This window comes from Eptatretus burgeri, chromosome 15, assembly GCF_056783735.1.
Source record: "Eptatretus burgeri isolate ZD-2024b chromosome 15, Ebu_testis_v1, whole genome shotgun sequence".
In the NCBI taxonomy this organism is placed as follows: domain Eukaryota; kingdom Metazoa; phylum Chordata; class Myxini; order Myxiniformes; family Myxinidae; genus Eptatretus; species Eptatretus burgeri.
In genome coordinates, this window is record NC_140975.1 from 25608093 (window position 1) to 25631449 (window position 23357).

The 23357-nt window shown below is 46.1% G+C and overlaps 1 protein-coding gene across 5 annotated transcripts in view; it reads left to right on the forward strand.

Annotated features, from left to right (window-relative positions):
* The window catches only part of IBTK (inhibitor of Bruton tyrosine kinase), a 76694-nt gene that overhangs the window by 31235 nt on the left and 22102 nt on the right, over positions 1-23357 (forward strand). For all 5 annotated transcript variants that reach the window (XR_015051482.1, XM_085855876.1, XM_085855877.1 and 2 more), the window contains 4 exons: positions 13587-14318; positions 20025-20114; positions 21134-21216; positions 21320-21357. Coding sequence is in view for 4 of the 5 variants with exons in the window: in XM_085855876.1 (XP_085712002.1) it covers positions 13587-14318; positions 20025-20114; positions 21134-21216; positions 21320-21357 (943 nt within the window). In the remaining variant the exon portion in view is untranslated. The remainder of the gene's footprint in view (positions 1-13586; positions 14319-20024; positions 20115-21133; positions 21217-21319; positions 21358-23357) is intronic.

Consider the following 23357-nt stretch of genomic DNA (forward strand, 5'->3'; position numbering starts at 1 on the left):
AATGTGTGTCGGAAGGTGTAGCAGGCGGTCCAGTGTTCATACAGTGGTGGTGTACCGAGAGGCGCCTTCTTTTTCCTTCCCCCCTCTTAACCAGCCAGTGCCCTGACAGAGCCAGTCAACAAGACGTGCCAGCAACCCATTGGTGGAGAGCTGCTGCAAACTCGAACCATGGACCAATCACATGTCCCCGGAAGTGGTCCGAAAAAGCCCGACCCGAAAGGCAAGAAGAACTGCTTTTTCCGGTCTGCCATCAGCTTTATGAGGAGTGACTTGACGAGCTGTTCCTCCTTGGCCATGGATCCAGCATTCAGGTCATCCCCAGGTTCATCCTGAATCGAACCACAAAGCCTCTGACTGTCCTTACTCCTTGCAGAGCTCGACCACGTCTTTTCATCCCATCGATCCACCTGCAGAGTCCAACACCCAGATTTGGCCTAATGTGGTGTACGGGCTAGGCCTGGATTTGCATACTGGACCTTGTGAAGAACCAGCTGGAACACACCATAGATCTTTCGCTCTTGTGCCGTCGACCTCACAGGGGCTGGACGCACCGAGGCTGCGTGCGTGAGCTGTGTCGATAGGAGTACGTCGCCGCCATTTTGCCATGCTGCATGCTCGGTCTGGGCGCTCGAATCCGGCGACATCGGCTTGTCACGAGTCGCATTCGTGCCTTCAATACCTTTCCTCTCGTCCATGAGGCACCACCAACTACTCCGTGTCTTGTATGCTTGTTGTCCAGGCCTAAGGCTTATTTTGTTAGGGCCCCCCTGCGAAACCCATATCCGTAGCTCCCTAGATTAGAGCGGGTGAGAGATGAATTATAACGTTATTGTGAATCCGTTCCTTGTGTCCTTTTTCCCGATGTTTCCCCAGTAAATCTGGCTGATTCATACGAAATTTGCCGCCCTGAATTTATTCGTGTCGCGCTGAAGAACAATTGCTTGATTTGTATTTAAAACCAACTGGCTACGGATTGCGGCAGACTTCGCTCGGTCTTTGATCAAACCCAGTCTGTAGCCGGGGGTATATCCCCAACTGGCAAGGCACAGGGAGGGGTACCTTGGTATCTTGATCTTAGGCGCGTGACCCGAGACGTGTGCCAAACCAGCCGGCGATATAACCCCTGAGACGGCAGTGCTGTTAAGCGCTACCGAATCAACAACAATATGACCGTCATTTAATCTGGGAAGAAGAGACAAGAAGAACTGAGTAGAAAGAAGCAGAATGGAGTGTGGGGGCATTTCCTCTCTTACCTCAGGAAACCATGCGGGGTTACGTCGGGCCAAACATTGTGAGGGGGGAGGGGTGGGTGTTGGGATGGGAAAGATGGATGGTGGAGTGTCAGAAGTGTGTGTCTATGGAGCTGTGTGACACCCCGGGAACTGCAACACACTCCTCGGTAATGGGCCGCTCACTTCTGGTCCTCGCATTGCTCGTGTCCCAGCGCAACCAGCCCTCCAGCAGACAATCTCGAACAGGCAGTCTGAGACACTCGCGGCACCCTTCGTGCATCAACAACAAGCCCCAGGATGTAAACAACAGACTCAAACGTTCCTCGCATTCTGTCTCTGGAATATTGATAAACAGCGGTCCCTGGAGCCTCCACAAAACCCCCCCCCATGGTGTCAACTGCATCTTCGGCAGCTCCAAGAGCATCAACAGCAGCAGCTCCCAGGGTGTCAACAGCAGCCTCCAACGCATTTGTGTTTCATTTCTTAAAGCAGCTTTGACTGGGAGAGGTTTCAAGGGATTAAACATCATGTGAGCATCTTCCTCATTGATGTGTGTCCGATGGGGTGGGGGCAGGATGCAGCGCCAGCGGTGGAAAATTCCACATCAATGTGTGTTGACGGCCATGTGAGCCTGCACCCCTCCTTTCACGTGCCCAAGGCAGCGACAAGAGCTCCTGATTCTTCTCTCACACACAAACGTTCCATTGTACAATGCGTACTGTGTCATATATGTGAGATGCGTTGTACTTTATTTTGTACAAGAGAAACATTGTCCCGCATGACGAATGTGGAAGTGCAGGGAAGGAAGAATGTGGGAAGTGCAGGAAAGAAAAATGGTCGAGAGTAATCCGATCGGCATGAAGGATTAATCTTCTCTAATGGTGAAGGAGAAATGAACAGATGGTGAATAATAAGGGAGTGAATAATCAAATCAATGGATGGTTAATTGGGACCAATAAAAGAATAACTGGATTTGAGTGGTGAGGAACATAGATGCACCGAAGGTCAGGTCAGGTATGGGAGCATGTGCCAGAACAGCGCGTCGCTGCGTCCACTTTCCGCCGGTACTCCAGGGGCCTCCGTCTGGCCATCCCCCAGGCAGCTGCCAGGCCCATCCCCATCTCCTTGAGATGATGGTCAACTTGCTGCAACCATGAGGAACGTGATCGGCCCACTGGCCTCCTCCACTCATGAAACTCCCTCACAGAGAGAATCTGGTGAGCAGGATCAGCGTCAGGAAAACGAGCCACATGTCCATACAGCCGCAACTGACGCTCACGGACTATGCAGGTAACAAATCTCATCCTAGTCTCTCTCAGAAACCGCTCATTGGACACAAAATCCGACCAGCGATAGCCAAGGATTCTCCGAAGAGACCTGGTACCAAAGGAATTAAGTCTCCGTCTCAGATCCTTGGTCAGAGTCCAAGTCTCGCATCCATAGAGCAAGACTGGAAGTACCAAGGACCTGAAGACTCGGACTTTCGTCCTCCCGCACAGGAACCGGCAGCGCCCACCCCATGATCCAGTGAATCCATGACACCCCAGGCCCGACCCAGACGTCTATTGACCTCTGACTCACAGCCAGCAGAGACATGAATATCACTGCCTAGGTAAGTGAATCTCTCCACGACCTCAACATCCTCACCACAAACGGACACAGACAGGACAGCAGCATCCAAGATGTCACCGAAAGCCTGGATCTTAGTTTTGACCCAAGAAACCCGTAATCCCAGTGGCTCTTGACTCCTCATTCAGCATCTCGAGGGCCCCCAAAAGGATATCTAAAGTCTCCGCAAAGATGACTGCACAATCTGCAAAATCAAGGTCCGAGATCTTGACATTCCCAAACGATGCACCGTAGCTTGATCTCTCCGACATCCTCTCTAAAATCCAGTCCATACAAGTGCTGAAATGTGCGGGGGCCAGTACACACCCCTGATGAACTCCAGTAACAACTGGAAATAAGTCAGATGGTACCACCACACTTCACAGCACTCTCAGTACCAGAGTAGAGTTCAGACATCAGATCGATCAGTTTTGGTGGCACCCCACGAAGACCAAGAATCCTCCAGAGGACATCCCGATTCACTGAATCGAACGCTTTACAGAGATCAACATAGGCTGCAAGCAGCCCCTGCCGAAACTCTCGTCTGCGTTCGGTGAGGACACGAAGAGCAAGGATACGGTCAATTTTGGTGTGACCTCTTTGGTGTTAAGCCTGACTGCTCTGGACGCTGGTGCTCAAGCAGATGGTGGCGAACCCTATCAAGAATTATCCGAGCAAAGACCTTGCCCGGCACTGAGAGCAGCGTCACCCCTCGGTAGTTTTTGCAGTCTTGGCGATCACCCTTCCCTTTCCAGAGAGGAACAACAAGGCCCCTCTTCCAATCAGTTGGGATGATGCCTGTGTTCCAGGCAGAGCACAAAACTGCATGCAACGACACGAGTGCAGCATTTCCACCAGCCTTGAGAAGTTCAACATGGATGCCACAGATCCCTGGAGCTTTGCCCCGTTTCAACCGGTTCACCGCAGCCCGTGTTTCCACAAGCGAAGGTGGACCACAGTTTATTCGAGGGTCAGCAACAGGGATTGTAACACCCTTCATGTCCAACTCGACAGCTGGGGGATCAGCCTGGTACAACCGCTCAAAGTAACCGGCCCAGCGGGCCTTCACTTCTGATTCCTCTGTCAAGAGACTACCACTCTCTGCTCTAACTGCAGTGCTCCGAGGGATGGGCTTAGATGAACGCAATGCGCGAATTCCCCTGTAAGCGGGAAGAGAATCACCTGTCCACAGGTGATGCTCAACCCCCTCACAGATTCCTCGCACATACTGTAGGCCTCCTTGTCCACCCTCAGTGCATGTACAGTTTTACGCCTCAGCTCCCTGAACAGCTCAGCTCTGCCATTCAGCCTGGCCATGCGACTCTGGTCAATGGTATCCAGTGTCCCTTGAGAGACAAAAATTCTTCTTTGCCCTACGGTGAGTTCCAAGACATCCACCGGCAACATCAAGGACGGTGGTCTTGAAGGCACTCCACAACTCTTCAGGACCCCCCAAAGCATCCAGACCCCCCAATTGTCCACTCAGCCTGTTCGCAAACTCCTCAGCTACTCTCTCATCCCTGAGCTTGCCAACATCCAGCCTAGGCTGGGATGGTACCATTCTCCAGGATTTAAGGTGCAGCTTTAGAGTTGCTACAACAAGCCTGTGGTCAGTATTGAGGAACTGAGCACTCCGGTAGACCCTGCAGTTCTGGATCATCCTCCAACGACTGTCAATGAGGACATGGTCAATCTCCTTTGCCACACCGCCAGCGTTGGAATACCAAGTCCAGCGATGAGCTTGTGGGCGCTGAAACCATGAACCAGCCACCCTCAGTCCATGACTTCTTGCAAAGTCAAGGAACTTAGTGCTATTCTGGTTCATAGTTCCTGACCCATGGGGACCAACACACACCTCATAACCATCCCTATCAGTTCCAGTCGATGCATTGAAATCCCCCAAGACGAGAAGTGTATCTCGTCTGGGACACTGATCAACCACAGACTCGAGCGCGGCGTGGAATGCATCCTTCACGGTGAGATCACTCGCCTCAGTCGGAGCATAAACAGAGACCAGGGAAATGATACCTAAGGAGTGACGAATCCTTAATCTCATAATACGCTCGTTGACCGGTGTTACCTCAATTATCATTGGGGTCAGCTTATTGGACACAGCTTCAGCAACTCCTTGGGTATGGTAACCATCAGAGCGACTAGACCAATAGTAGGTGTAACCACCCACCATTATCTCGCCGCAATCCGGTCTCCGAACCTCAGAGAGCTGCAATCCCGATGTCCAAACGCTAGAGCTCAGATGATAACAGAGACAGGTGATCATCCTCTCTTAGGGATAGGACATTTCAGGCACCCACCCGAAGGGACCGCCTCAGGTTAACCCAAGGAGCCCGCCGTCTGGTGGATGACACCTCAGCACCACTCCGACACACTCTCCCGCAATCTGACCCAGGGATGTTACCCCGTGGTTTCCCTCCTATCATCAAAGATTGGGGGTCCTGAAGGCTTTGCCCCAATCTCGTCATCCGGTGAGCTGCCCTGCGAAGGGAAGCTGCACAGGAGGTACTCCCACGGAGTGGGTTTTCAGATTTTTTTGTGTTTTTGCGTTTTGCGGAATGAAGGGTTTTACGGTGGCCGGAGTGCAAATCCTGCCACCAACCTCTTAATAAAAAAGTAACCCAACTGCAGGAGGACGTCCGCAGTCACAGTTGGGCACTCGATATGGATGGCCGTTGGCTCACAAGGAGCTCCTCCGCCCTTTGACAGGTTTTTTTTTTGATCGTGCTGGGTGTCCATGTCCAAACACCCTCCTCACCAGAAAACCTGGTGGGGGAGACGGTTTAGTCGCCGACAACCCGAACATGGAACAGGTTAGTACAGGTTTACATGGTACCTGTAGCAGGTCACAGATCTCACCTGACCTGACACAAAGGAGGTGAAAGTTAAAGGAAGCAAAGACTTAATGGAGGCAGAGGCATATCGGTCGACATGACGTCAAATCCAGTGCCTAGAGAAAGTCTACACCCTCTTTCAAAATTTTCACCTTTTCTTGCCTTATGGCCTTATGCACCGAAGGAGGTGAATAAACCTGCAGGGTTGAGGGAAAGACCAGCAGGATAAAAGAGGGGTTTTTGAAGCACGAAGTGGATTACTGGTGGATTGAGGAGAGCAGAGGGGGATTGTTGGAACGGACCGATGGTGGATTGAGTGCAGAGACTGAAAGTAGCAGAGGTGGTGGAGGGGGGGGGGGTGAGGTGAGGGAAGACATCACACTGGGATACACAAATGAACAACGCATTTTTTTCTCCCAAATCCTTAGATAAGGTGCAGAGATCTACCGACCACATAAAATAATGAAATAACTCATTCTCAGGACTCTTACTTGTACATATGTGCTCTCCCGTGGGGTACATTTCTAAAATTGTCGCAATATATTGTTATGCAATGATGAACTGATATAAATTTTGGCATCAAGAGGTCAGAGGTCATGTCAGGCTAAAATGTGATGCTTGAAAACAGCTGAAGGGATTTAAATCAAACTTTGTACAAGTATGTGCAAACCTCTGTCAGTGCATCCAATCCTGTCCATCCTTGATGGATTACTTGTTACTTGATGGATACTGAAAGGTGAAGTGTCAGATATCACATTAAAATTCATGTTAATGTGATACCATTGGCTATGGGATTTGATTGAAAATAAGGACGTGTACCATGATACTCATCTGCAGATGACATATTGAGATCAAGTGGTCTTGATGGTTTAAGTCAAAGTTAAAGGAAGCAAAGACTTAATGGAGGCAGAGGCATATCGGTCGACATGACGTCAAATCCAGTGCCTACAGAAAGTCTACACCCTCTTTCAAAATTTTCACCTTTTCTTGCCTTATGGCCTCTAATTAAAATGCATTAAATCATACTTTTTTCCACCTTTATTTACACATCGTAACCCACAACTTCCAAGTGAAAAATTCTACAAATTTCAGAAAATTAATTAAAAATACTAAACGAGAATATCTTGATTGGAAATGTGTCCACCCCCCTTATAACAACAATTGCAAACTAGAAGGGCACTCGGAGCGCATACCTCCACCACGTAATGCCTGATCCACTAGAACATATCGGGACCAATACATTTTTGTAATATCATGCCATCTAGTACTATATCGTTTTTGGCCCGATCTCTCAATGGTGAAGAATCACTTAAAAAATTAAATAGTTCTCGTATCCAGAACCGGATTCGGATCTTCACCAAAATCGAATCAATTCTTCCTTGCAACACACCCAGCCTGTCCACCAACTTTCGTCTGAATCTGTCCATCACTTTTTTGAGATATCCTGCTCTATACTATTTTTGGCCCTCTCTCAATGGTGAAGAATACACACACACACACACACACACACACACACACACACACACACACACACAAGCATTTAAAGGCCATTTTCCCCGCTAAAGCAGGGGTTAGCCTTGCGGGCCCCATGACAATCTTCTCCACTTTACCCTGTTTTCTGCATCTCCCCTTCTTAATCCCCTTGCCCACATTTCCTCTTCCACCACATTTAGCCAAGTTTTTCTCGGTCTTTCCCGTCCTCGACTTCCGACTAGACTCATTTCCAACACTCCTCTCACCCAGTCACTTTCATCCTTCCTCAACACATGACCCAACCATCTCAACCTGTTTCTCTTCACAACCTCCATCACAGACTATTCCCATCATCTTCCGCAAGTCATCATTTGTCTTCCTCTCTCTCAACGATACTCCACACATCCACCGAACCATTCGCATTTCCACCCTTTCCAGCCTTTGTTGCTGCTCCATGTTCAGTACCCATGTCTCACTCCCATAAATCATCGTACTCCTCACGCATGCAGCATACACCTTTCCCTTCAGCTTCAACGACACTCCCCTCTTTGTCAGCACGCCACTCAGTTCGCAAAACTTCTTCCATGCACATCTCACTCTAGCAACCGTCGAAGAGTCTGATCCACCTTCTCCATTCAGCATGTCTCCGAGATAGCAAAATGTTTTCACCCCTTCCAGCTTCACACCATCTCCAAGATCCAACTCTACAATTCCTTCATCTGCAGCTCCCTCTATGCACACCTTACACTTGAATGTAGCTGCCACACTGGTTAATGACCCTCTCACCCCACTACATTTTCGATGAACCCATTCAGCACACATTGTACACTGAATGGAGTTCACTCCGACACCCTTCCTGCACACAGCACACGGCCACTTCCCAGTCCTTTCCACCTCACCACATGCTTTACCACTTTCCATCACCTTCGTCTTTCCGATATTCACCTTCAAACCTTTTGCCTCCATACATTCCTTCCACTTGTTCATCCTCTCCTTCAGTCCATCCATACTCTCTGCAATCAACACCAGATCATCTGCATACAGCAGCTCCCACGGTAAACCCTCCTTTACCCTCCGAGCCAGCATCTCCATCACAACTACAAATAGAAGTGGACTTAGTACCAACCCCTGGTGCACTCCTACCCTCACCTCAAACTCACCACTGTTCCCATCCTTCGTCCTTACAGCTGTGCGTGCTCTCTCGTACATGGCCATCACTACTCTGATCAACCATTCCTCCACTCCTAACTTCCTCAATGCCCATGCCATTACTTCACGTGGGACCCTATCAAATGCTTTCTCCAGATCAACAAACCCAAAAAACAACTTCTTCCTCTTCTCCATGTACTTCTCCTGCAACTGCCTTACAATAAAAATTGCATCTGTCGTTCCTCTTCCTGGCATAAATCCAAACTGCATTTCATCAATCTTTACCTTCTTCCTTATCCTCTTCCCCAACACCCTTTCCAATACCTTCATTCCATGCTCCAATAACTTTATTGCTCTATAGGAGCCACAGTCCAGAGGGTCACCTTTCCCCTTGTACAGAGGGATGAGGGTACTCAGTTCCCAATCCACTGGAATGCGGCCTTCTTTCACCACCACATTACAGATCCCTGTCATGCTCTTCACACCCCAACTTCCCGCTGCCTTCAACATATCTCCCACAACTCCCGTCGGCCCTCCTGCTTTTCTACTCTTCATTGCTCTTATAGCTTCCTCAACTTCCTTCTCAGTTATCTTCTCTGCTGGTCCTAAAACTGCGTTACTCTCTGTTTCTATCCCATTCATTTTCTACATTCAACAGCCTTTCCATATATCTCTTCCATCTTCCTTTAATTCCATCTGAATCCACAACAATTTGTCCCACTTCATCCTTCAAGCAACTCACCCCCGTCACATCAAATCTCTCTCTCGCTATCTGCTTTGCGATCCTGAATACCCTCCTCCTCTCTTACCCTCCTCCGAATCCAAGCGTTCTCCAAACATTTTCCAATGGGCCTCCTGCGCCTTTGCAACCTCTTTCTTTGCAGTCTTCTTGGCTTCCTTATAACTTTCATGTGCAGCCTCTTCTTCCACCGTATCCTTTGCCTTTTGCCATTCCTTGAACTTCTTCCTCTTCTCTTCAATCGTCTTTCCAACTTCATCATCCCACCACCATGTTTCCGAGTGCCTCGGTGGTCCTTTTGTCCATCCACATACCTCACCAATGGCTCCCAATAGACTATCTTTCATTGACATCCAACCACTTTCAAGCTCAACCACATCATCTTCAACCATACTCAGCCTCTCTCTTAATGCTTCCTTCACTGTCGCCTCTTTCAACCTCCACACCTTCATCCTCGGTTGGTACTTCACCCGCCGAATTCTCCGCGCACCTTTCACCCTTATATCGCAGACAACCAGGTGGTGCTGCGAAACAGTCTCCTCCCCTGGGATCACCTTTGTGTCCCGGAGGTTTCCCCTATCTCGCTGACGCACCATCAGGTAGTCATGGTCACCTGACCCACCTGACGTGTATGTAATAAGCTTATTATTCGCTTTCTGGAATTGAGTATTACAGAGCAACAAATCAGCTCCATCAGCAAACTCAAAGATCCTTTCACCTTTTCCATTTCTCACACCATATCCATAACCCCCATGGACTCCCTCAAAACTGTCTGGACTCCTTCCCACATGTCCATTCAAGTCTCCTCCAACCACAACTTCCTCATCTTTCACATTTTCCATCAACTTCTCCATCGCACACCAGAACATGTTCTTCTCTTCATCGCTTCGACCGACCTGCGGGGCATATCCCGAGATGACGTTCACCAAGAGATTTCCGATCACAATTCTCACCATCATCAACCTTTCAGTCACTCTAGTCACACTCACTACACTGTCTACAAACTCCTCAGAAAACATTACACCAACACCATGCACGCCTTCCGGGCACCCTTGCCACATAAACTTGTACTTCTGCCCCTGCCTTCCCTTCACCATTCTCACACCACTTCCCTTCCACCGTGTCTCCTGCACACAACATATGTCCACTCTTCTTCTGACCAATGTTTCAACCACTTCTCCAGATCTCCCTGTCATTGTCCCTACATTCCATGTGCCAAACCTCAGAAACCGATCTCCACGTGGGGCATCAGACGATTGGTCATCATAAATGGAAAAATTTCCTCCCTTGCTTCGATCGGATTCCCCACCTTGAGTTTTAACGAGAGGGGGTGAGGACCCCCACGGGGTACTTCGGGCTGTACCCTGCCCATCAGTTGTACTCATCATGGTTTCCTTTTGAGGCGATGTTTTTATGGCCGGATGCCCTTCCTGACGCCAACCCTTTTAGTCGCCTTTTACGACACGCAGGGATACGGTGTACCTATTCTGACCGGTGTACACACCGGGTCAATGGTGAAGAATCACTTAAAAAATTCTCGAAGTCGGATCCGGATCCAGATCTTCACCAAAATCGATTCAGTTCGTCCTTGTCACACACGAACCTGTCCACAAAATTTCTTCTGGATCCGTCCACAACTTTTTGAGATATCCTGTCCACAAACAGACAAAGGGGTGAAAACATAACCTTCTTCAACTTTGGTGGTGGAGGTAATTAGCTCAGGTGTAACCAATCACCTTCAAAATCACACACCAAGTTAATTGGCCTCCACCTGTGTTTAATTGTAGTGGTACTGATTATTTCAGGATAGAACTAGAAAGGCACTCGGTGGAGCGCATATCTCGGCCACGTAATGCCTGATCCACGAGAACATATCGGGCCCAATACATTTTTGAAATATCATGCTATACAGTACGATATCGTTTTTGGCCCTATTTCTCAATGGTGAAGAATCACTTCTAAAAAAGAAATAATTCTCGTAACCAGATCCGGATTCGGATCTTCACCAAAATCGAATCAATTCGTCCTTGTCAGACACCCAACGTGTCCACCAAGTTTCATCCGAATCCGTCCATAACTTTTTGAGATATCGTGCTATATATCGTTTTTGGACCTATCTCTCAATGGTGAAAAATCACTTTTAAAATTATCGTAGTCAGATCCGGATCTTCACCAAAATATAATCCGTTCGTCCTTGTCACACAACGAAGCTCTGCACAAAATTTCATCCGGATCCTTTCACAATTTTTTGATATTCTGTACACAAACAAACAGACAAACAGACAGAAAAGGGTGAAAACATAACCTCCTTCACCTTTGGTGGTGGAGGTAATCAGCTGTTCTTGTAGGTTTCCTCTGCTGGTAGGGCATTTCACAATAAAGACTCAACCATGAGCACCAAGGAACTTTCAGAAGACCTCCAGGATGAAATTGTGGAAAAGCACAGATCAGGGGATGGGTATAAAAATATTTCAAAGGCCTTGAATATCCCTTGGAACACAGTCAAGACAATCATTAAGAAGTGGAAGGCATATGGTACCACCAAGACCCTGCCTCGATCAGGCCATCCCTCCAAACTTGTGACCAAGTAAGGAGGACACTGATCAGAGAGGCCACCAAGAGGCCAATGTCAACTTTGAAAGAGATACATACCTTTATGCCAAAGACCGATCACTGTGTGCATGTGACACCAATATCCCAAGCACTCCACAAGTTTGGCCTGTACGGTAGGGTGGCAAGAAGGAAGCTATTACTCAAAAAAGCCCACCATGAGTCGTCCCATTTGAGGTTTGCAAAATAAACCTCCATAGATTCTGAAGCCGTGTGGTAAAAAGATTTGTGGTCTGACAAAACCAAGATGGAACTTTTTGACCTAAATGCAAAACGTTACGTTTGGCGCAAACCCAACACACATCACCCAAGGAACACCATCCCGACTGTGAAGCAATGTCGTGGCAGCATCATGTTATGGGGATATTTCTCATCAACAAGGTCTGGGTGAATTGTCAGGATAGAAGGGAAAATGGATGGTGCAAAATGCATAATTCTGGAGGAAAACCTGCTACCCTCTGCAAGAAAGCTGAAATTGGGATGGAAGTTCACCTTTCAGCATTACAACAACCCAAAGCACACAGCTAAAGCTACACTGGAGTAGCTAATGAACAAAAAGATAAATGTGCTCGATGAGTGGCCCAGTAAAAGCCCCGACCTAAATCCAATCGAAAAATCTGTGTCATGACTTGAAGATTGCTGTCCATCAACACTCGCCATGCAACTTGACTGAGCTTGAACAGTTTTGTACAGAAGAATGGGCAAATATTTCCAAATCAAGCTGTACAACGTTGGTAGAGACCTCTCCCAACAGACTCGCAGCTGTAATTGCTGTCAAAGGTGCTTCCACCAAGTATCAACTCAGTGTGGTGGACACTTATCCAATCAAGATATTCTCGTTTTGTATTTCGAATTAAATTTCTGAATTTTGTAGAATTTGTTTTTCAGTTGGAAGTTGGGGGTTACGGTGTGGGAAAAAAAGTCTGATTTTTTTTTTTGCAATTTAATTCCAGGCTGTAAGCAACAAAAGGTGAAAATTTTCAAAGGGAGTGTAGACTTTCTATAAGCACTGTATGTCTAGTTTTAACACATGTATCGAGACTCGTGGAACAGCAGAGAGGGTTACGTTTATTGAAGACTCATGGATATAACCGTCAAGGACTAGTGATGGTATGGTATGAGATTAGAATATTAGATAGGATGGAATGACAATGAACAACAACAACAACAACAACAATCCCACCGGAGAATGGTGCAGGAAGTGCCGCCCATCAGAATGTCGTGATGTCATCCAGCATTGCAAACGCTTCGAGAAAAGTCTACTTTTGGCTTGGCTGCATGGAATAAATGGGGCTGTAAATAAATTTAGATGGGTAAGAAGAATTGTATGAGTTTATTAATTCTGCCAACAAAGTTTGGTGACTGTGCAAAGCAGTGAGAGACGAGATTGAAAACTGAAGAAGGACATAACCAGACGCCGTACTTTTATTCCTATCAAAAATGTCCAACCTGCTTTAAAGTTGTATTTTAATCTTAAACTACAAAACTTATGAGAGGGGGAAAAATGGAATTAACAAAACAATTTTTACAACCAAAACGATTTGACAAGTGGCAATGCAACCAAGCGTGTACCTGTTATTGGATTTCCTGTTGTTTATATCAAATTGCTATTATTAGCTCAAAGGTGTTTAATTTAAAATATCAAATGTCGTGTTTATTTTGCTGATGTAGAATGATGTCAGTATAAACTGGGTCTGTTTCACGATGGTTTTGTTAGAATGGGCAGTTTATAAAAATGTCAGTGTTGTGCCGTGTATGCCATTAAAAAATTTGTTTCAAACTCTTATTTGAAGTGAAATTTTATGTGTGTCATGTCGATAATTACTTCTGGGCTAAGGATGAAGTAGACAAATGCCACATACCACTATCACTCACTGTCCTTTCCTCTCCCACCCCTTTCCTCCCCCAACTTCCCACCTCTGGCTCCAGTTTGAGTGAACTTCCACCTTCCCTGCCCCCAAGCCTGCCTTCAGCCCTTGCGCCTTTGCTGTCTCAATCGCCTCTGGTGGAAGCGGACATCATTTTAAAAGGAAATTTTGGCAAGATTGGTGTTCATCGCTTCATCATCGCCTCCCGTTGTGAAATTATTATGCAGTTGCTTTGCCAGGACAAGGGTGTGGAAGGTGAGTCTGAGTCGGGAGGTGAAGATGATGGTGAATATGAAGCTGGACCTGACAGTGAGGATGAGGCTGGGCCTTGCGGTAAGGTTGACTGTGAGGACGAGGCTTTGTCTGGCTGTGATGGTGATGGTGATGATGAAGATGTAGCTGATGCCAAGTCTGGTAGTGATGGTGACTATGAGACCGATGCCAGTCCTGGCGTTAAGGATGAGGACGAGGGTGATGCCATAAACGGATCTTGTATTGTAACTGAGGAAGCTCGAGAGATGGAAGATAATGAGAAATGGCTTAAGGACGATCCAAAAGAAGTCAGACGAAGTGAGAATAGAAACGATATTTTTTCTGTGAAGTATATTGGAAGCCAGAGTGCTTTAAAGGTGTGCGGTTTTTCACAACACACTGTTTGGCAACTTGTCATTTTCATTTACACGGGTGAGCTGAACTTAAATGGCAATTTGGATCCACGAGACCTGTCACCTTTCGAATTACGATTTCTTCAGAGAGCTGCAGAGTTGTTTGGACTGGAGTCTTTGGCACAAAGGTAAATGCAATATTCACTTGATACGTGTGTGTGTGTGTGTGTGTATGTGTGTATGTGTGTATGTATGTATATATATATATATATATATATATACACATGTGTGGTATGTTCAAAAATTATCCAACCTTAATTTTTTGTGCGTAAACAAATGAAGCTAGGGAGGTGTGGTTTGGTGCACGTATGTAGGCGATCCTAATCCGTATGCGTGAATATTTTCATACCTGCAGAAGCTGTCAGTCGCCGACAGACCGTCGATGAGTGAGGAAGTGTAAGTGAGCGCCGTCGGATTTTCGTTTTTTACAAAATGACGGGAAAACTTGAACAACGCTACTGCATCAAATTTTGTGTAAAGCTTGGCCATTCCCAAGTGGAAACGATCCGCAAGATTCAACAGGCCTTCGGGAACGAAGCAATGGGCACCACACAGATAAAAGAGTGGTACAACCGCTTCAAAGATGGTCGCACATCAGTGGAGAGTGAAGCACGTTCTGGTAGGCCCTCAACATCCTGAAATGAGATTGTCATTGACCAAGTGAGGACCCTGCTGATGCAGGATCGTCGAATCGCAATCAGAGAACTTGCAGACGAGGCGGGCGTCAGCATTGGATCCGTTCATTCCATTGTGGATCATTCCGTCAGCATTGGATCCGTTCATTCCATTGTGGATCATTCCGTCAGCATTGGATCCGTTCTGACGGAATGAACCATTGGTTCATTCCGTCAGAACTGATGGAATGAACCATTGGATTGGTTCATTCCGTCAGCATTGGATCCGTTCATTCTATCATTCCATTGTTCATGAGGATTTGGGCTTAAGAAGAATCTCAGCGAAGTTCGTGCCAAAGCTGCTAACGATCGAGCAGAAGCAACCTCCGTTTGGAGATCGCACAGGACATGCTGGAGACTGTGAACAGCGATCCCAACTTCTTCAACACAGTGATCACTGGCGATGAGACCACAGTGTTCCGTCATTCTGTCAAAAACGAAAATCCAACGGCGCTCACTTACACTTCCTCACTCATCGGCGGTCTGTCGACGACTGACAGCTTCTGCAGGCGGGAAAATATTCGCGCATACGGATTAGGATCGCCTACATACGTGCACCAAACCACGCCTCCCTCGCTTCATTTGTTTACGGACTAAAAATTAGGGTTGGATACTTTTTGAACACACCTCGTATGTATGTGTGTGTGTATATATATATATATATATATATATATATATATATATATATATATATATATATATATAACACAAACAAAAAAAAAATCAACCTGTATATTTATATTCAATTGGGAATCGTACTATAATTTTAGAAGTGTACTTGTTTGTTTATTTGACTTGTATGCACTCCTGAACCGCTGGATGGAATGAGTTGAAAACGAGTGGTTGTACTCAGGATGTGCACAAGTGTTTTCAGTGGTAAAAAAACAATAATTAAAGTTAATAATCCCAGAAGTTCAGGGTGGAGTGGAGGACACAAATTCTCTCCATGTAAATATGTGTGGAGTTGTGCCGTTCACAGTGGGATGGGGTAGTACAAGTCATACTAAAATACTGTTGGACCTTGACATTCGTGGTTCTGCTATTCATGGACCCTGCATATTTATGTTTCATAAAATGTCACCTTCTATATTTGCGGCCCTGTGCTTCACGTGCTCGTGGTTTTTTTTTTGGTGGTTTTTCTGACATGCTTCTACATTCATGGCCCTGTGCTTCACATATTCGTGGGTTTTCACGGGATTTTTGATTTCCCTTCATGAATCACAAACTGTCGGGAACCTATCCCCATTTTTCCCATTGAAACAATCCCCTGACATTCAAGGATTTGACATTGACAGCATTTTTCAGGAACGTATCCTCCGCGAATGTCAGGATCCGACAGTACGAGGTCCGTCTAAAAAGTAACGGGATTGAGCCTGCCGTGTGCTCCACTTGCACAACTTGAATGAATGGGTTGCGTCAGTCTTTCGCAACATTCCAGCAATATATACATATATACATATATGATTGGTGATGGTTGACTGCGCTTATTGTGTGATTTTTTTATTTTTTTTTACAGGTCGTGCTTAACACGTTGTCTAATCTGAGTTGTCGCGCTATGAGTCGTGAGCAGAGAGCCAATCTGAAGTTTCTTGCCAAGCTTGGCAAAACACCTTCCGAATCCTTCGCAATGCTGCAGCAAGTCTATGGGGAAGAAACGATGTCACGTACATGTGCATTTGAATGGCCCAAGAGGTTCAAAGAGGGACGGGAGGAGGTTGAAGATGATCCACGGTCTGGAAGACTTTCAATGAGCAGAACGGCGGAGAACATCGAGCGTGTGAAGCAGATGGTGCGCGCAGATCGTCGACTCACGGTGCGGATGATTGCTGACGAACTTTCCATCAACAAGGACACTGTCTGGAGCATCATCACTGAAAATCTCGAAATGTGCAAGGTGTGCGCAAAGATGGTCCCCAAGCTGTTGTCCAAGGACCAGAAACAGCAAAGAGACACTGTCTATGAAGACATTATCGAGCGCTTCGAGGACGATCCAGACCTGCTCGAGAGAGTCATTACTGGCGATGAATCGTGGATATTTGAATATGATCCCGAGACCAAACGGCAGAGTCGTCAGTGGAAAAGTCTGGCATCACCAAGACCAAAAAAAGCAAAGATGTCGAAGTTGAAGGCACATGTGATGCTCATTCCCTTTTTTAACATCAAGGACATCGTCCACTTCGAGTTTCTACCACAGGGTCAAACAATGAATCAATACGTGTACAAGGAGATCCTCCAACACGTCATGAGATCAGTCCGGGACAAGAGCAGGTATCTTTCGGAGAACAACGCCTGGGTACTCCACCATGACAACACGCCCCTGCTCACAGTGCCCTGAGCATCCGACAGTTTCTGGCGGAGAAGAACGTGCCAACTCTGGAGCAACCCTCATATTCGTCAGATTTGGCACCTTGTGATTTTTTCCTATCCCCCAAGCTCAAGGGGGTGGTCAAGGGGACCCGATTTCCTGACGTGGAGGCCATCAAAAAGGCCATGACGATGGAGCTCTGGAGGATTCCAGAAGAAGCCTTCCGGGGGTGCATCGAAGCGTGGAAGAAGAGGATGGACAAGTGTGTGAGACTGGAGGGAAACTATTTTGAAGGGTTTCAAATCAAAAGCTGTGATTTCAATATTTTTTTGGAATAAAATTTCTGTGAAGTCAGTCCCGTTACTTTTTACACGGACCTCATATGTCGATTCTGGGGGAATTAACCCGGCCATAATTCTGGGGGAATTGACCCACCCGTATTTCTGTGGGAATTGACCTGTCTATTTCTGGAGGAATTGACCTGTCCGTATTTCTGGAGGAATTGACATCTTTCATTTTGGTAGAATTCACATGTCTGTAATAATGGGGGAATTGACACTTCTGTAATAATGGGGGAACTTACTTGTCTTTGAGGATGAGTACTTCACTAGCAGTTTGAATTAAAGGAGAACATTAATTATGTTTCAGTGTTTGATGTTCGTCATGTCATTTCAGTGTTGGCTTGCAACAACAGATACCATCTGCTTGGAAATCAGCAAACATTACCGCTCTGCAGAAAAAATGTGCAAAAACAAATCCCTGCAACGACAGACCAATCAGCCTTCTCCTAATCATCAGCAAGGTTATGGAATCCATCATCGCTTCAGACATTAAATCCTTCCTCTTTCCAATGGCTTGATTTCCGATCATCAATTTGGATTCGGACCAGGTCACTCTACTCTGGATATGCTGCCTCTGCTCTCCCAACAATGGATGGAGACCCTCAATGCCAGACATGAAACCAGAGCCATCTCCCTTGACATATCATGTGCTTTTGATATGGTCTGGCACCCTGCCCTGCTCACCAAACTCTCTCCCTGTGGTATCCAAGGACATCTCCACTCATGGCTCGCAAACTTCCTCTCCTGTCACAGCCAACGTGTGGCCCTTCATTGAGTTCTCGCATCCCCTCTTCCTGTCCAGATCTATGTCTATATTTTCTGAGGTTTCACAAGGTGTACTTTTGGGAATCAAAGCAAATCTGGTGAAAAACAGACATTTTCAAATTAAGTTACAACGTTTACGTGGACCGTGCACCGATGTGCCACATTACGCATGCATAGACAAGCAGGCAACGTGGCAGATTAATTTCCTGATCCCTTCTCCAGGGTTGTTTGCGATGTCTCACGGGATATTCCACATTAAACAACAACTCTTTTGTGGATATAGTTATTATTTGAACAAATTCATCTAATTTCTTTAACTGCTGCCAATGCGGTGAAGATCGGCTTTAAAATTAAAGGGATTCTTCAGGAAATGCAGCGACAGCCTGGCCAACCGTTCCATACCAACCACTTAATTGGAGTGCTTGCTTGAGTGCTTAAGCCACTTGCCAAGCACCCTACTGTCGGTAGCAGCTCCACGCAACATCATTCAGAGTAAATCGTACACTCACTGCAGACACTTTTGCCGTGCCACATCATTCAGGACGAGTGGTTCGGGCTCCGTCATCCTGAGCGAGTGGTTCGTGCTCCGTCATCCTGAGCGAGTGGTTCGCTTCCACTCCCCTCCTCGCTCCCACCTTCCTCCTCGCTCCCCTCCCTCCTCCTCTTCACTCTCCACCATCTATCTCTCCCACACCTCTCTCTCTCTCCCTTTCCCTTTTCCCTTTCCCTTTCTCCTCCCCCCCTTTCCCTTTCTCCTCCCCGCTTTCACTTTCTCCTCCCCCCTTTCACTTTCTCCTCCCCCCTTTCCCTTTCTCCTCTCCACCCTTTCCCTTTCTCCTCTCCCCCTTTCCCTTTCTCCTCCCCCTTTCCCTTTCTCCTCCCCCCTTTCCCTTTCTCCTCCCCCCTTTCCCTTTATCCTCCCCCTTTCCCTTTATCCTCCCCCTTTCCCTTTATCCTCCCCCTTTCCCTTTCTCCTCCCCCCTTTCCCTTTCTCCTCCCCCCTTTCCCTTTCTCCTCCCCCCTTTCCCTTTCTCCTCCCCCCTTTCCCTTTCTCCTCCCCCTTTCTCTTTCTCCTCCCCCTTTCCCTTTCTCCTCCCCCCTTTCCCTTTCTCCTCCCCCCTTTCCCTTTCTCCTCCCCCTTTCCCTTTCTCCTCCCCCCTTTCCCTTTCTCCTCCCCCCTTTCCCTTTCTCCTCCCCCCTTTCCCTTTCTCCTCCCCCTTTCCCTTTCTCCTCCCCCCTTTCCCTTTCTCCTCCCCCCTTTCCCTTTCTCCTCCCCCCTTTCCCTTTCTCCTCCCCCCTTTCCCTTTCTCCTCCCCCTTTCCCTTTCTCCTCCCCCTTTCCCTTTCTCCTCCCCCCTTTCCCTTTCTCCTCCCCCCTTTCCCTTTCTCCTCCCCCCCTTGACCTTCACCATCATTGAAGCGATGGGTGGTATTTGCTTATGTTGAATAATTAATCTGAAGAGACAAGTTTCAAGATGATTGCAATTCTGTCTTCGATCATTGCTCATCTTTTTCATGTTGTTTTTACATTTGGACCAAACGTTGGGGTTCAATTATGTTGATCCTTTTCAGCAATCTTTTGCCCGTTTAAAATTTGGTGTCATCCTGTTTCTTTTCAAAGAGTGTCAACATTTGTTGTCACAGACCATTGTTTGTGAATTTTGTGTGATGTAATCAGTAGAATGTTGTACACCTTCAGCATAGTTATGATATCCTTTGTGTTTCTTGATGCTTTTCTTCATCTCTTTAGGTTGAATATCATTAATTGTGGGGAAGACGACAATGAAGACAACTATTTGAAACAAGAATCTGATAGGATTGTGTTCGACCGTGTCAGAGGGTTGGTGCAATTTTTTTTTTTTTTTTGGTTTTTACAGGGTGCTTCAAAAAGAGTGATGCAACTTTAAATGTTTGTTTACAAAGAAACAGAAACCTCAGGAATGTGAACCAAACATTTCTTGTAAGCTTATGACATGGTATTTTCTATTACTGATTGCTGTTGCAGTAAGTTACTGCTGGAGTTAGTGAGGGCCCAAGGTCTGAAATTGGCATTTACGCAAAATCCTTGTAATTGACGTTCTCGATGTATGTCCCTCCGCGGTTCAGACGGGCATTGACCCTGACTCCAAAGTTCTGTTCAACTTTCCTGTAGGTCTCATGTGGAATTGCCTCAAGGTAGTCTGACACCTCCTGCTTCAGATCATCCAGTGGGGCAGGGCAGTTTGTATCCATCCTGTCACTGAGCCAATTGCACATATCCAGTCTCCTTCTCATGTCATCTTGACTCAGTTTATGCCTCATAGAGATGATGGTTGGGAAAAGCTTCAGTTCCTTCGTGAGGATACGCCAGACTGATGTTGGTTTGATGTCTAGCTCCTGGGAGCATTGGCGGTGGGACGTCTTGGGACTCTCCACTGCAGAATACCGCACGGCATCGATGTTGGCTTGGCTCTTGGTTACTGATGCTGGCTTGCCACTGTTCCCCTTGCTCTAGTTGTGCACTGTACCCTTGTGCTCAAAATGTTTCACAATATGTTGATTGGCACAATTTGTGGTTCCATCACGTGTTCTGAGGTCATATTCCCAGCAGAACCTCCAGCAGGTGTCTCCATATGATTTAGTCTCATACCACAGAGCCACCACTTTTGTCTTCTGCTTCACTGTCATTGGCATCGTTGAGCTACAAAGCTAGAAATCCCAGGAAACAAATACCACGAAACACCACCCAACCCTGAAAAGGAAAATGGTATCGGTCAAAAAACAAAGAAATGGCAGGAAGTCAAAATTCGATCACTCTTTTTGAAACACCCTGTACTTTAATTTTTTGTTATTCACCCAACAGAATGTTCATTTTCACAGGGCCCAGTTCAGTGACTTGGTCATCCGTTCATGTGATGGGGTCCTCTTCTCTTGCCACAGCTGCATATTGGTTCCCAGACTCGGTGAGTCCCTTGGTTTCTTACCCCTCGGTACAATCAGTCTTAACTACCTCCAAAATGGGGTGTTGACTCTTGAGGTTAATCTTCATCTGCGTTTTGCTTGCAGAGTACTTCCGTGCCATGACGAGTCATTTGTGGAGGCAGGTAGGAGACATGGGGAAATTGAGGATAAGATCGATGGGTGATCCATGTATGAACATCTATTTGTCTGATGGATGATATGGTATGGGGGATGGTATTGCATTTCTTCAGATTATCATGTGGGGAAATCGATGGTCATTTTTCCTCATTGTGGAGTTCTCTGTATTGTTAACCTCCGCCATCGAAGATGGATGGAGGTTACTGTTTTCACCCCTTTCTGTTTGTTTGTTATCTTGCCAAAACAAAGTTTTTGCCAGATATGTTAGTCAGCTTGTATGTTTTTATTTATTTATTTATTTATTTTAATTTTTTTTTGTTTGTCTGTAATCACGTATCGATCACTCTGCAGAGCACAGTTATCATTGGAAATTTTTGTAACTTCGCATATCAGAGTCCTATAGAGGTCCCTTTCAGTGCATAAAATTTTCAAGGTCAAAGGTCAAGGTCACTGTCGCAAATCAGGGGAGTCGACGAAACCCTTATTTTTTTGAGTAATTTTGATCAGATCGTCTTCAAACTTCATGGGAATATAGTTCATGGTCTGGCGCTCAGCTGATTAACTTTTGGTGGTGATCGGCCTTGACCTTCATGGTTAGCGCTGGAGGTCGAAAGTTTTTGACCCCAAGGTCAAATTTTGAAATCTTAGATACCATATCGAGTAATACCTCATATGAAAGTGCTTGATAAGTGCTTTCCAGATCTGTCAAAAGTTTGACGCTATGACGTCATTTGATAATGTCATGACCAAAAAATCGGATTTTTCATGAAAATTTTATTTCCTCAGTTCTCATCAAAATCTCTTTATTTCATGTACAACGGTCCTGGAGAGATACCATTAACAGTACGAAAATATAAAGGTCAAGGTCACAAAAAGGTCAAGCATCAACGTCAACGAAACCCTTATTTTTTGAGTAACTTTAATCAAATAAATAAGTCACTCATGTTCACATTTTGGCAAGAAACTGGTCACCCTAGGGGTGACTTTGGTTTTCATTTGTTTGTTTGTTTGTTTGTTTGTTTGTTTGTTTGTGAACAGTATTATGGAAAAACTCATCGACGGATTTCGTCGAAACTTGGTGGGGGGGGGGGGGGGGTTAGGTCTGGTCCAAAGATCATGCCATTAGATTTTGGACTTGGTCCAAAATCCAATATGACCACTATGGCAGCCAATTTGAAAAAATATTTGAATTTTTTTTTTTTTGCATTTCTACATGTTATAAGTGATTTCCAACAAAAAAAACATGCCAAAATTATAATTGCAGCTGATTTTGGAACTTCAGGTGGATATACCCACGTAAAATCAATTTCTGTCTCAAGGAATCTAGTTATGACGAATGAATTGAGTATGTAAAAGGGAAAGTTGCAAACTATAACTCTGTGAGCACTGTTGACGTCAAATTGAATGAATAGAATATCAGGTTCACTTGAGTGACCGAGCAGTATTGGCGGCGGAGGTTTTGCACTCTACCGAGTGCTCCCCCTCTAGTTGCCATTTGTTGTTATCCCCACACTTTTTGAAAATATTGTAACCAACTCTGTTTCTGTATGTCCTGTCCTGTCTATCCGTCTGTCTTGCCAGCTCATCTTAAACGGTTGTGCAGAAGTTTACCAAACTTTGTAGTTATGATCACCACATGGCAAGAAGGTGCCAGAGCAGTGTCATTTTTGGCCCCGATCCCTGGGCTGGGGTCAAAAGGTCAAATACCCCCCACAATGCAATTACGGGTACATTCTTACACATAAAACTTTGTACATGTAATAAACATTAAGGGACACATGAAATATGTCATGAATTTTTTTGGATTTGACCCACAGTTCATACCCCAGGGAGTGAGGACTTGGGGTCACAGGGGTCAAAACAGAAAAATATTTCACCCAAAATTTGATATTGGGTTATTCCTGATGGAACTTTTTGCCAACTTTCAACTTTATTTTGGGTGGGAAGCGTTGGGGGTTTGCGATGGCATGAAATTTTAAATGGATGATTTGTTGTTTTTTGGGGG